The sequence below is a fragment of the Plasmodium vinckei genome (assembly GCF_900681995.1).
Source record: "Plasmodium vinckei vinckei genome assembly, chromosome: PVVCY_10".
Lineage (NCBI taxonomy): Eukaryota > Apicomplexa > Aconoidasida > Haemosporida > Plasmodiidae > Plasmodium > Plasmodium vinckei.
Genome location: NC_051302.1, coordinates 277,643 through 293,333, shown reverse-complemented (window position 1 = coordinate 293,333; position 15,691 = coordinate 277,643). Strand labels below are relative to the sequence as shown.

Genomic DNA, 15,691 nt, shown 5'->3' with positions numbered 1-15,691 from the left:
TTTTTGTTCATATTTAGGAGTGAAAGTGCAATATAAATACATATACACATAATAGAACGGCACAAAAATTCCGTAAATATATATATGCGCATAATAGTGAGTTTAACTTTATAGACAAATAGAATTATATTAACAATTTGATCGGAAATAAAAAATGCTACATAGTTTATAATATTTATATGCCTATAAAATACATACATAAAGATTAGCAATAAATATCAGTCATTCCATTTTATTGTTATTATATCATTATTGTTTTTTAGTTAATTTTGGTAAAAAGTTCTAATCCTCGGTTTGTATTTTTATTTTTGAATTATCTTCAATTCCGTATGTATACAAACTGGAATTTGTATCGGTGATTTCTATACATAACGGATTGTTCTACAAAAAATATAAAATAATAAGTGAAATAATAAAAATAAGTCAATCAATATGTAATTTGAGGAAGTATAATAGAGTTTATGTGAGTGATATTACAGTCAATTATATATGCAAGTGGTTATGCATATTTATGGATTTACATATTTATGCAGTTTTTGTTCACTCAACAATTCATTAACTACAAACTCAAAACGGGACTATAATTCTTACCTCATCAGTGTAGAACATTTTTATTTTGGTAATCGGAATTGAGTATAGCCTTGAACACAAATATTTCAGGTCCTTTATGCTCATGTTTTTATTAACTTTTTTTTTTATAATGTTAAACTTTTGAGAATTTATAAATTCTGGAATAATTTGTATATTAATTACGTTTCCTTGTATGGACTTGGATCTTTCGTTAGTTCCTTGGTCTGAAAAAAAAGTAAAAACAAATGAATAGTGATATAAAAAGGAAGAATCATTGTAAAATGATTTAGTCCAAACACAGAGGATTCTAAGAAATATATGTATTCAAAAATAATAATCAAGAGACATTTATTTTTCCTTTTTTCCATTCGATCTATGACACATAATGCACAATATAATCAATATTAGTAATAATCCACTATAAATTATCTCATTAATTTTTACGTAAGTGATAAAACAAATATTTAACACAAGAAAATTTATGTCTACTTCATGAGATAATTTTTGGACAAAGATTGTCCTCAAAAATAATGTTTTTGTGTGGTATTATTGCTAGATTTATTTATGAAATAAAAACTTCTATGTATGTGGTTTCCTACCTTCGGTTGCCTTGTAATGCATTTTTTCCAGTCTATCGCTATGCTTTTTGTTTAAAACAGGTTCATTAAAAATCTTTGCAATTGGATCCCTTTGGTACAAAGATATAAAAAAGCGTTCTGAATTTATTCTCTCATTTTTATTTATGCAACTATAATTTAAAACTTTTAAATTAGGCATAATAGATATTAATATATATCTTAAGTTTTTTTTTTTTTCCATAAATTTGTAATTTTGCAATTTTAATATTTCTAAATTATATAATACATAAAATAAATCTCTAAATGTTTCATAATTATTTATTTCATTATTATCAAACAAAAATTCTTTGATATGACTAAAATTTTTATTTATAACATCGAATGCTGATTGGTCTATACTTTGAGGATTTTCATTATTTACACTTATATCTTGAGAATTTTTTTTTTCCTTTTGTGTGCATATATTATAGGCTATGTTTATTAAATTACTATTGTCACTAAATTTATTATTATTTAAGTATATAGATTCGATGTGCTTTATTACATATATGAAATAAAATAATTCTTCATAACTATATAAATAATTACCATTTAGAACAATTTTTCGTAAATTTTTTAATAAATCAACTTTAATATGCTCACATCCCTCTTCTTCATCGCTACTACTACTGCTGTTATTGTCATTACTAAAATTTATATCATATGAATTATTTTTTGTAGTATCGTTAGTTTTATTAATATTTTCACAGCACGCAGTTCTCATTGATTTTTCGATACAATTGTTTAAATTTTGGCTGGGGTCATCACTTGACCTATTAATTTTATCCATTGGTAGTTCACTATAATGCGTATTAATATTAGACACATTATTGGAGACTGTAAAATAATCACAAGAACAATTTGTTTCTGAGTTTACTAACTCTGGATAAAACATGCTAACATATTTATCATTAGTAATATATTTATATATTATTGAATTTTTTTTAATACGTAAATTTTTAATTTTGATATTTCTTATATAATTATTTTTTAAACTAAGAATTTCCAAATTTGGAAAAACAAATGATAAAATTAATACATCATCCCAATCTATTAATGTATTGTCAAGACAAAGTTCTTTTATGTTGTCAAAATAAATAAGATCAGAATTGTTGTGATATAAGTTTATGCCTTTTGTATCAGCCATAGTCTTAGTATCATTATTATCACCATGAATGATCTCAGTTTTCGTATCACCATTATTTATTTCGGTATTATCATATAAACTAGACAATAGTAAGGTTTCTAATGTCAATTTTGTAAATACATTTTGTGACAAATTAAGATAAGATAATTTGTTTGCGATTTTAATTATTTTAAATATATCTATCCATTGACAAAAAAGATTATTAGATAAAGACAAACTTTCTAGATTATGAAAATATAAATTATTTATAAAACCTGTTGTATATATTAAACATTTATTTAACGTAATATTATTTAAATTTTCAAAATTTTTAAAATAATTACAAACTTTTTCTTCCCCTGAAAATATAACTTTTTTTACTTTTTTTGTTTGATAATCTTCTATAGATAAATCTAAATCTGGAAAATAATTATATCTAAAATTTAAAGCTTGTATAAATGTGATTCCAACGTGTATATTATTAAGAGACAGAAAAGAGCATGGTTTTACTGTATTGTTAGTATTTTCGCATAAAAAACTTTTTACATACATTTTTAAATCATCTACATTTCTAGGTATTAAATGTTTATCCTTATTATATTTATAATATATATTTGGATTATTTTTTTTAATAAAATGCAAAGGGAAAAAATAAAATTCATTATCAAAACATCCTGTATTTTTACCATCATATTCATTATCCCATTCAATGCCATAATATGTTTGGTGCTTATTAGGGTGATTTTTTAACTGTCCAATAAATCTAATTGTACCAATTTTTACTTTTATATTTTCATTAAATAAATACATTTTTAAATTTTTATCGGCATTTTCATCATCAGTGTTGTCTTCATTTATATTTGAATTGTTTGCTCCATTTTCATTGGGAATTTTATTTTTAGTATCTTTGTTTTCATCATTTTCGCTACTTTTTTTTTCTGAGGCTCTAAAATTACAGCTAAAAATTCTTGATCCAATCTTTAGATTTTTTGGATTGTTAAATATGTTTTCCATGTTTTTAAATTAACGATAAGATATGTAACGTGTATGTGTGATAATAAAAAAAATTATATATAGATATTATATATTTGTTTAATATGGCATAGAATAGATGTTTTGTAACTGTGTTTTTTTTTATATTGTCCCCAGAATAATGATTGGAAAATTAGTTTTGGACTAAAATGACTAATGAATATGGTAGTGTAGGACTATATAAATAAAAATTTGCATCCTCTCGCACATTCTAACATATATATATGTGTGTGTATATTATTCGATGATGACACATATTAATGAGAAAAACGGTGACTTTGTCACACCATTATAAGTCATGCTTTTTATTTAGAAAATAAAGGCACTATTGGTGTTAGGGTTAACAGTAGAATGAGGTAATATACATACCATGCGTATATATGTTTGTATACATATATTTGGTGAAGCATGTTATGTAGATGTTTACTAAAGAGGGAAGTTATACTCGAGAGATAACTATCTACATATCTGAAAAATAAATTTTCGCATGCAGAATTCAAATATATTTTGGGGGACATTTGAGATTTCTAAAAATAAAATAAAACTTATATATATCCTTTAGAGTAAAAGATATAAAATTAAGAAAATGTTTCCTATAACTATTTATATGTGACAATAATAATAATGTTTTTTTTTCTTTTTTTTAATTATATTTCTGTTTATTTATTTCCCATTCCGAGGTAATTACTACAAGCACGTTTCATTTAAAAAAAGATTTTTTAGCTATATACGCATATAATAATGTGAAAAAAATTCACATAGCTATTCAAATAATAAGTTTTAAAAATTATATGTGTTTAATTAATATTATTGTATAATTAATGAATGAAAAAATTAAAAAAAATAGAAACTGTTCCATGAATTATGTGTATATTATACATATACGTATAGATACACATGTAATTAATTATTATATTATGAATTATGGAAATTTTGATAAATATATAAAAAAATAAAAAAAGAAACACGTATACACAAATTTGCAAGAGGCTAAAAACATTTAATTAATCATGTACACGTGTAGGGGTAAAAGAAAATAAAAAAATGTGGGTAATTAAATCTATTTATATATAAGTACAATTATAGGTGTCCCAAATTCTGCGCATGCACAAATATATACATGTATAGTATATATTTTTGTGCTTACATATAAAAATAGTATATATTTAAACAAGTAATGTAGCGTTAATGCATCCATCAAGCTCTGGATTATTTGTTACTTGCGCAAATTTTGCCCATATAACTTTCCCTGATTGGGTAACAAGGCCTAAATCACTTACATTAACTTCTATTATTGTTCCCTTTGTTATAATTCCTAAATTTGTATATAAGTTTGATTGAGGATTAACCTTAACACTTAATATATCCAAAGAAAGTGTTGTTTTTAATTCGCTGTGATATACATTTGCTTTTTTAAATCTTAAACTACTAGGTCTAATATATCTTTCGAATTTTGGGTTTTTTCTTGTAAAATCATTGCCAACAAATGATACTTTATCTATTAATCTTTTCCATGTTTTTCTTCTTCTTTTACCTGATTTTACAACTCTTAGCATTTCACCTTCGTTTAATGCTTGAATTTTAGGTACAGGAAGTTCCCATTTTCCTGCTTTACTTTTTCTTTTTTGTTTAAGTAAATTTGTTAAAACTTTAGTACGTTGTGTTTGATTTCTTTCTAATAAATATGCAGGTAATCCATTTTCGTCATGTATTTTTTGAGAGCTCTTTGCATCCTTAAGTTCATGTGATTTTATTGTTTTCTTAAGATTTACTTTTTCGGTATATTTCTTCTTATTGTATATTTTTGCTTTTATTCCTCTTAGTTTTTTAGCTTTTAACGATTCTTTATGAACTTTTCTTGCTTCCTTTTTTCGTGTTTTCTCAAAATAATCAAATCGATACCCATACCTTTTCCTGTGAAGCTCGATATAATCGTTCTGCGGCATTTTGTTCGTATATGCAAAAGATATAAAATTATTAATATTTTTTATATGCTATTATATAATAAACTATAGCGAATTCATATAGTCCCGCAGTCCTCGTTCAATAAAAAATATGTTATCAAGCAAAAAAATCACGCCTTCTTAAAACAATTATTCATTTATTTTGATATCATAATTAGGGTATTATATCTTAGTTTTTGTCCCTTCCACTATTTTTTCCTTTTATAGCAAATTTTCCTTTATGATTTCATATATTTCCCCTTATTATTTGGAAAAAAATAATATTTATATATCTCAATTACGGTTAAAAATACCAAAAAAATATAAATAATAATGAATAAAAATTAAAACAAAAATAATCTACAATTTTGTATAAAAAAAAAATTAAGCCTAATATACTTGAAAAATTCTGTAGCAAAATTGAGGCCAATTTTTATTTGAAAATTTTTTAAAATATTAAAAAAAAAATCATCTTATATTCGCGTATATATTAATCTAGTTGTTTAATTATGAGATAATTTTATTACTCTTTTTTTCTCTATATTTTTTGCCTATTTCTATATTATTGTATATATTCTTATTAATTTCATGTTATGCTTTCAAAAAAAAATTTTTTTACATAGTTCTCCGTCATATGCTATATGCATATTAGTAGTATGCATATTAATATTATTTTTTTGATTTGAAAAAATATTATAGGCTACGCCCTCATTTTTTTTCCTTATCATAATAAGAAAATAATATGCTACTTGGAGAATGAAAAAAAATATACAATATTTAAATACATGATTGAAAATGTTAAGGAAAATTCTTGACTAAATAAATATAATATACATTTATGTGAAATTTTTTTAGTCATATGAAGTTTTTTGAAAAAAATTAAAAAAGATATATCATATATAAAAGACTCGCACTTTTTTTATTTGTTATACCAAAATGAACAAAAAAAGGAGATGAGTGGTAAATTGAAAATAATTGTGAAAAGGCAAAAAAACAAATATGATAGTATACATTTATTTGCATAAACTCTTTAATTAAAATATGAAATAAAAAAAGAGACCAACAAGTAAAAATTTTATACTTATGTAGACTATCACGTAAACTTAAAAAAAAAACAAGTAAATGAAGTATTAAAAAAAAAGTATAAAAATATAGAAAATTATAAAAATTTGTAAAGGTTTCAATATATTTTTTATGAACTTTTAATTTCATTAAAGAATGATTTCAATCCCTCAGGAAGCATCTTTAAAATGTAATTTTCCTTTCGTGTTTTGGTAAACCTATAAATAGATAAGAATGAACATAATTCCGTGATAAATGTATTTTTATCATTACTACCTTCGTTTTATATAAATATAATGAATTGAATTATTAACATCATACATCCATATATTGAAAGGGAATTCATATACTATATCACAAAGCTCATCTGCATAAAATGAAGCTTGTCTATAAGTTAGCAAAATATGAATTATCCTTACCATGGTTTAACTTCCCAAAAGGGAAAAGAAATAACATGCCATCCTTCATTATTTAGTAATCTAAGAAATATAAAATAATAAATAAATTTATTGTTTCCATTTATAAGAAATATGATTATTTAATAAGGGCCCCAAAACAGTCATATAAATATTGCACTAAGTTATGCTTTTTTAATGGTTGTATTTTTTTGTTCTTACTTTCTTTTTAAAATGGTTTTCGTATTAAGTAATGGATAATCCGTAGTTAATGATTTTGTTTTGTAGTGGAAAGGGCCATTTATTTCAATAGCAATGTTTTTAAAAAAAGGAATATTATTTTTCACTTTTTTAAGGTCTTCATATAGTATAGCAATATCTATGAATAATCCATTTTCAGTTTGATATTCAACATGACATGGTATTTTAAAATCTTTTTTTATAATATCGGCTATTTCATAATGTAACGAAGATGTACTGTATGATGATATTTTCATATTATTTAAATACGTATTTTTAAATAATTCTAAAACATTTTTATTAAACACAAACGTATTTATTTGATCATTTTTTTCGAGAATGTCTTTAATATCTTTGTCATTTCTAAGTGTTATATTTTGAGTAGTATTATTATCATTATTATTAGTATCGGCAGCATATAATCCGCGATATGCAAGATAAGATTGATACAACTTGCAAATCATAATTTCGATAGGTGTATTTATGCTGTTATCTTTTGTATAAGCATAATATGATTGGTTGAAATATATGTTATTTTTGTAATAATTTAATGTCTCGGTGTTTAAATTTTTAAAAAAAGATAAATTATAAACAAAATTAAAAAGTTCTTTGTCAATATAGTCCATTGATGATAAATATCGAACAACATCTACTAATTCGATTGGTGAAAAATTATTTATATTTTTAAGAATAAGTTTTGATACGAAATAAATCATGAGAAATTTCACTGAGGGAATATTGATACTGGTATTGTTTTTACTCGTGATTACATCTTTTTTCATTTGCGAAATTTCTTCAGGTGTTTGATTAAAATTTATATTTACGTCTTCTTTTACATTAACTAAATTGTTAACCGTATATAATGCTTTTATTAATTTTAGTATAAGCCCCGTATTTCTATAATCTAAAGATGGTAATTTTTTAAATATTAATACATACAAATGATTCAGTAATTTAAAACAATTGAATTCTAAATTTGCTAAGCTATAAAACGATATAATTAACTCTTCTATAGTTAATTGTTCAACAATTTTTGGCAATTTAGAAGTAATGATTTTTAAAAGTTTGATATTTGTATAGGGGAACTTGGACAATGTATATAAGCAATAGACATAAAAGTTTATAGAGCGAGCGCTGCAATAATTGCTATTATCATTAGTAGCGTTCTGAATTACTGATGTTCCGTCTTCTTCTGGGTTTGAAACACTTTCATCAAATTTTCCATTTTGTAAAATATTCATTTTATCACTTCTTTTATCTTGAGGACTGAACATTTTTAGGTCTTCAAATTTTTTTGTTTTTTCATCTTTTGATGCATCATTAGTAGGGCTATTTAAATTTGAATAATTCCCAGAATGATAAATAGAATAAGTAAAATTTTTTCCATTAAAAACCTCGAACATATCGGAGCAATTTTTATCATCTTTATTTAATTTTTTATCCTCTTTTTTTTTCCCGTTCTTTTTTAAAATGTCAAGCATATTTTTATAAACATCTTCTACGTTAATTTCATCATATAATGATTGAACCTCATCTTCTTCATTTCGCGTTAAAGCATTCACCATTTCTACTTCATTCGACGATGTACTATCTTTTACTATTTGTTTCTCTTCGTTATTATTGGAATCATCTGTCGTATTATCTATATTACTATTATCCGTTTGTATATGTGATGATATAACAGCTTCTCTTTCTTGATGAGGATATGCTTGTGTAACTAGCTGATTGGCTTGCATTTCGGGTTGACTATCCTTTTCAAAGTATTGCAGTAAATATTTTGAAAAGTTTTGGAAAAGTGGCTTAATGTAGACATTTTTGATAATACACATATGCACAGCCTCACATAAATTGTAGATATCAAACTTATCAATAAAAAAAATAATATAAAAATAAATATATTTATATATATTTGCATGATCATATTTTAATATAGAAAATGATTTTAGAATTATAATTATATCCTTAATATTTATATATGGTATATATGCATATATGTTTTTGTTTTTTTCATAAGTTGATAATTTATTATTAGTTGAAAATATTTTATAAATTATTTTTAAATGTTTATTGATAGATCCAATAATTCTCATAAAATTTCTATTTCTTGTGATACTATATAATCTTTTTCTTTCATTTTTTATTTTCAAAATACTTCCATCATCATCAATGTCGTTATGTTGGTTATCCATGGTTAAGAAATTGTTCGTTAACTGTTTTCCATAATTATTTATATTATCATTTGTATCGCTATTTTTTGTTTGCAAATTATAAAAATTGTATTTTGTCCCATCCATATTATCAACTTTTTGTCTTTTTTCGTTCAGATAATTTTTAGCAATTTTATACAAAGAAAATACACTCATGGTAACATTTAAATAACTAAAAGGATACGTATCAAAAGCAAAAAATATATCATCAACATTTTGTTTATCATATATATCATCATAAATCTTATCAACGTTATTTTTTAATAATTCGTTATTTTTTTTTAAAATATAATTCCAATTTATTTTTTTATCAGTTCGTTTCCTAATCATTTTAATATTCTCTTTAGGACATACCCATATACCTTCTTTTATTAATTCTTTTATAGTTTTACTATTTTTTTTTAGCAATATATAATCATTTATTAAATCATAGTTGGTTTCTTGTGGTTTTATCGTACCACCATCATTCATCTTGAAATTGTTATCATGGGATGGGGGACTCAAATTGTCTTCAGATACCTCGCTATCACCATTCTCGTCAATTTCGTCATTTACATCATCGTTTTCGTTAATCATATCATCAATATTTTTATCAACTATATCCTTGTTTGTTTTTTTTATAAATATAGAATGCGTTTTTTTTAGTTGTTTTCTCCATAAATCCTCCCCCTTTTCTCTAAACAGGGAATAACCGATAAAACCTGATCCATTCTTCGGTTTTACAAACTGATGATTTTTATTAAATGCCCGAACAAAGGTGCCTGGTCCTTCATTGTTATCCCCAATATAGTAATAGGAAATACCCAACCTTCTTTTTTGAGTTCTACTTGCCAAATTTAAACTTTTATTTGTTATATGTTTTACATTTAGCTGATAGGTTGGCTTATTTATTGTTGAATAAATATATCTCGGGTAATCATTTTTGGAGAGTATTTTAGGCACAATATTTGCATCGCCATGTTGTGTAAATAAAAGTATAATAGCTATGGCATATATTAAATAAGATACCAATAAATATGTATTAACGAAAAAAAACATTATATTTTATATTCACATTTTAAGTGAAGGTAAGGAAGGTACAATATATACACAATGAATGTGAATAAAATAAAGAATTCGAATGGTTTACAGCCTGAAATGGTACATAAATATATTCATACGTGTACCTGCATACTTGCGCTTATGAATATATAGTTTCCTTACTTATTATTTTAGAGAATTGTGTATATGAATATAATTCACTTTTTAATTTTATTAAGGAAATTTTTATTCATTTTTTTGTACTTTTCTATGCTTATATTTTGAAGCAATTACTATTTCTCTTTGATTTCATTAGGCTATTTATTCATTCATACTATTTTTTTTTTTTGCGTTCTCTTTTTTTTATCACAAATTGTGATCTCACTTATAATGTCGCTTTGTTTGGTTTATTTTTATTATTAGCATTATTTATTTTTTTTTTCCATCACTTTTTGTAATAGTTAAAAAAAATATAATAATAAATAAAAATTTCCAAGAGAGGTTGCATAAAACGGGTTTAAAAAAGGAAATATAAAGAAATAAAGGAAATGTAAGGATACACGAAATGAACGAGAAACACCGGATATTGGGGGTTATGTGTAAAGGAGGGTTACTGTAAAATGTAGCCTTTTAAATAAATATTATATATTTTTAATAGTAAATATTATGTATTTATAGTTTAAAATTTTTAAATTTGTTTGCTTTTAAAACTTTAAAAAATTATTTAAAATAAATAAGGAACTTATGAATAATGCGGGCATAGGTGAGAAAATATCAAAATGCGCAAACAGCCATAGACATATATACGCATATGCACATTTTTAAAAAACAAATGCCACATTTGAATTTCAGTTGTTTTAAAAACTACAAAATGATGGAGAAATGCGAACAAATAACATAATAATAAACATGTGATAATAAATATAAATAATAAAATAAATAAAGTGCTATAAATTGAAATATAAAAATATACACGAAGTAACACTGCGATGCCAATAAAGCAATGAAAGCATAATAGGAATATAGGGGAAAACTATGAATGAAAAATAAAAAAAAAATATGCCTAATGCTCAGGAAACTTCAGATGCTTATAAGCGTTATGATATATGCAAGCTAGCCATATATATATGTAGCTTTGGCACATGTATAATCAAGAGAATAGTACATATATATACGTGCTTGCTTGTGCATATGTTTTCTTTGATCATACATAATTATCGCATGGTGTACCAACGGTAATGTATATTTATCAAAACGAATTTGGATAAAGCAAAAAAAATAATGAAAAAAAACGGGCTAAAAGAACGATAATGCACAGGCCCAGGTCGCAAACGATCGAGAGAATCATGGTCAGCACTCTTATTCTTCAAAGGCCCATGGGTTTGTCTTCAAAAAATTATCAGTTGCCTCTTTAATGGCATAATTAGGTATAACTTCTCGAATAGAAAACTGCTCTCTACTTACTGGATCAAATGAGCCATTGTGTTTTACATGTTCATACAAAAAAATTTTATCATATGTCACACCACTTGGAGTAATAACAGGTTCATTCATTAAGCACATAGATATTTTACAACATAAATAATCTGGAATTTGCTTTTTTTGGAAAGTTCCTAATACTTCTTTAAATAGATCTTCTGTTTGTTCTGTTCTTAAAAATTTTTCTTCATTAGTTATGTACCCCATTTGGTTTAATAAATTAATTTTTTCAATAAAAAATGATTGCAATTCTGCATATTTTAATTGTTTAGTTTGTTCATCACGCAGATATATTAATTTTTTTGCTTGTAAAATATATCTATTGATTTCACTTTCGTTAGAATCTTTTAAATAGCTAGATAATGTTTTTGCTTTTGTTAATTTTTTTAATCCTTCTTCTAAACTATTTAGATGTAATAAAGTTAATCCAAGTATATAATGAGCCTTTACGGATTCTTCTTCTAAATTTAATGCTTGCCTTGCATCTATATTTGCTAATTTCCATAATTTTTGTTTTTTATAACATAATGCTCGATTAGTAAAATAAACATGATTTGTATTATCATATTGTATAGCTTTTGTATAATAATCTATTGCGGATTCAATATAGCCTAATTTATAACTTTGGTTTCCTAATACTTTATATTTTTCGGCTTCTCTTTTTCTTTCTTCGGGGTTTAACATATCTAAATTTAGTGAATTATTATTTTTTCTTTCAACTTCATCATCCATGCTACTTTCTTTGCGACGATTTTTACTTTTCTTTCGGCTAGCGCCATCATCACTATCCCCTTCGCTATCTCCTTCGCGATTTCCTTGTCCATTATTATCTCCACTTCCGCCATCGCTATCTCCTCCATTCCCTTGCCCATTATTGTCATAGCTCCTCCCTCCACGTTTCTCATATCTATCACGCCTATTATATCTATCGTTTCCCCCGCTCTCTTGGCCATTATTTCCCTGTCCATCGTTGCTCATTCTCATCTGGTTAGTATAATTCTCACTATATGCATTATTACTAAATCGAGAATATTTTGGGTCGGTGTCTTGGGAATATTGGTTTAAGCCTCTTTGGGTATCGGTAAAAATTTCACTATCATCTTTATTGTTGTTATTACTGTTATTATTATCGTTGCTAAAAATGGAAGTCCTTTTATTTTCTGTATTAGTATTTACAAAATTGTAGTTTATGCTGTATTGACCGTTCTTGCAATTCCTTCTATTACCATCATGACCCCCATAACCGCTATTAGGGTTATCATTTAAGATACATTCAGAAGAATGTGGTCGTGTTTCAGAACTTGTATTTGTACTCGGATTAGTAGTTATACAGTTATTAGTAGAACAAGTTTGGGTATTCCGATCATTGGATGTATAGGCTGATATATTTTTATTTAATTCTGATCGATAAATATTATAATTTTCTTTTTGTCCATTTTCATTAGTTTGTTCCTCTGAGAGAGGATTATTATTTTCGCTGCTATTCCAATCAAGGTGCGAATTTTCATAGGCATAATAAGTATGGCCATTGCTATTATTATTTATAGTATGAGATATGCTGCTACTCCTTTTATTAACATTATTATCATTTGAACCAGTATTTCTCGATATTTTATGCTTCTTCTGATTAATTCTATTGGTTTGAGAATAATTAGGCGATTGACCAGAGTAAACAGATGAAGGAATTGAAGAGTTGGAAGATACCATAGAAGAAACGGAACATGATCGATTATTTTTAAAGGATATTTGATCACTATTATTAGAAGTATTATTATTTTCGTTTCCTTGGTTATTTAAATTCATTAAATTATCTTTGTATTCGCTACTATTCTCATTAATAAATCGATTTTTATTCATACAATATTCATTGTTTATATCATATTTATTTCTAGATTGATCATTGTTATTAGTATTTTCAGTATTGGAATTATTATGATTTTTTATGTTTTCAATTTTAATATTATTTTTATCATCAAATGTGCATTTATTATAGTCTATATTATATTGTGTATTCATTGTATCGGAATTATTATTATTACAATTATGTAAATTTCTATATATGCATTTATTATAGCTATTGCTATTCTCCTTTATGGAATTCATATCGATAAAGCTGGTTTTGTTATTTTCTGCATTAGTTTCCGCATTAAATGGTATACTAGTTTGATGAAGATTTTGAAAATTGATTTTATTGTATGTGCCAGAAAAATTCATATGTGTTTTTTCCTTATCATTAGTATGAATAAAATTTATTTGAATATCATTACTGTTGGTGTTGTAGTTATTATATTTATGATTATTAATGCATGTATTGTTATTTCCAATTTCAGAAGTAGAATATCCTTTCCCATAATAATCAGGGCGAATATTTTTTATATTATTTATGTTTATATCACTCATTTCTCTAATGTCAGTTATGTGTATGTTATTATCCATTAAATTATAGTCATTCTTGCTAGTATTATCGGCAGTGCCATTACTAATGCCAATTTTAATACCGCTATTATTTTCGCTTTTGTTATGAATGTTACTTTTAATAAAATTGTTGAAATTATTTGACAAATAACTAATATTCCAGTTTTTCAAAAAACTTTTTTTTTTCACTTCCCTATTATTATCCATAACTTTTAATAAATTTTATAATATATTTTTTAGGAAAAAAAAAGTACCCTTTATATATTTAAATGTGTTTACATTACAGGTTTTTTCCAAAACGTACTGAAATATTATTATTATATTATTTTTATAACATACAAACAAAACATATATATATAATATATATATTTTGAAAATTCAAAAAAATAGTTTGTGCTATTTATAAATATATTATTTATTACAGTTGCTTTCCATAGTTTTTTATTATTTTTTTGTTCATTTGTATTCATATTGCATATCATATGCTTGGGCCATTAAACCGCTTCCCTTATCCCCGTTTATATGTAGCCATTCAATTTAACTTATGCTTGTGTATTTTTGTTTATTTTATTTTAATTATTTATTTTTATTTTATTAAATTTATTATTATTATTTATTTATTTTTTTTTGTAGAAAAGTCTTTGAATAATTACAATAAAATGCCATAAAAATAAATAAATATATACATATATTATATATGTGCAATCAATATGCGTACAATATAAATAGTATAAAAATATATCATAAGTAGTATGATTATTTGTATGTATATAAAATATAACAATATTTATTTATGTGTAATAATGGAAAATATATCCTTTAAAAAATATCGTAAATACGTATTTTCACATGTAAAATAAGCAGATATCATGCATATATTATTTTCATACTCTCCTATACCATATGCATATTCTCATCCCCATTCTGCAGCTATCTATATATAGTTATATGAACAATAGAGTATAACTGTATTTTGGCGATAAATACGAATTGGTGATGAGGATTTATTATACACGATGCTCCCCCTCACGTCATATTTATCGATTATCTTATATGCTTTATTTTTGGCTTTAAGTAATTTTATTAAAAACCTATATGTATAAGTAAAAAATTATACAGGCTGGGTTTAATATTAGTTATATTTATATATGATACTAAATATTGAATTAAACGGGAGAGCTAATAGCAATTATTACAATAATATTAAAATAGAAAAATGAGACTACTAATTTATATATAAGGACACAAAACAATTGGATGGTTATAAATTTTATATAAACCAATTTATGTATTATATATAATATACTAATAATTAAAGAATAATATGATCAAAATATGTTCTCATAAAAAAGAAAAAGATGAAAAATCACATGATAAAGGATAATATATATAGTATATTTCTACAGTTTTGTTAGTGTACCCATACAATTAGGATTGTAGTATATTCTTTGCATATATATGGAGACAACCTATTTGAATTACAAACATATTGTAACTGTTATAAATAGTTATTTACCACCTAACATATATATTATATTTGTCATTCTAATGAGCTGTAATAAATGAACTCCTAAACTATTTTAGA

The 15,691-nt window shown here is 24.5% G+C and overlaps 4 protein-coding genes across 4 annotated transcripts; all 4 read right to left on the bottom strand.

The window, feature by feature from the left end:
- Positions 1–282: 282 nt before the first annotated feature.
- Positions 283–3,327, bottom strand: PVVCY_1000690 (cytoskeleton associated protein, putative; the record flags this gene model as incomplete). The annotated part of the gene is made up of 3 exons (XM_037634409.1): positions 283–381; positions 592–794; positions 1,170–3,327. The coding sequence occupies 3 exons, from the start codon at positions 3,325–3,327 to the stop codon at positions 283–285; spliced, it is 2,460 nt and encodes an 819-aa protein (XP_037490508.1).
- Positions 3,328–4,511: 1,184 nt separating this feature from the next.
- PVVCY_1000680 (ribosomal protein S8e, putative) lies at positions 4,512–5,291 on the bottom strand (the record flags this gene model as incomplete). The annotated part of the gene is made up of 1 exon (XM_008625520.1): positions 4,512–5,291. The coding sequence occupies one exon, from the start codon at positions 5,289–5,291 to the stop codon at positions 4,512–4,514; it is 780 nt and encodes a 259-aa protein (XP_008623742.1).
- A 1,189-nt stretch (positions 5,292–6,480) lies between these two features.
- On the bottom strand, positions 6,481–10,230 carry PVVCY_1000670 (RAP protein, putative; the record flags this gene model as incomplete). Its single annotated transcript, XM_008625519.1, has 3 exons — positions 6,481–6,568; positions 6,770–6,829; positions 6,968–10,230. The coding sequence occupies 3 exons, from the start codon at positions 10,228–10,230 to the stop codon at positions 6,481–6,483; spliced, it is 3,411 nt and encodes a 1,136-aa protein (XP_008623741.1).
- Positions 10,231–11,571: 1,341 nt separating this feature from the next.
- PVVCY_1000660 (E3 ubiquitin-protein ligase, putative) lies at positions 11,572–14,313 on the bottom strand (the record flags this gene model as incomplete). The annotated part of the gene is made up of 1 exon (XM_008625518.1): positions 11,572–14,313. The coding sequence occupies one exon, from the start codon at positions 14,311–14,313 to the stop codon at positions 11,572–11,574; it is 2,742 nt and encodes a 913-aa protein (XP_008623740.1).
- Between the last annotated feature and the right edge of the window lie 1,378 nt (positions 14,314–15,691).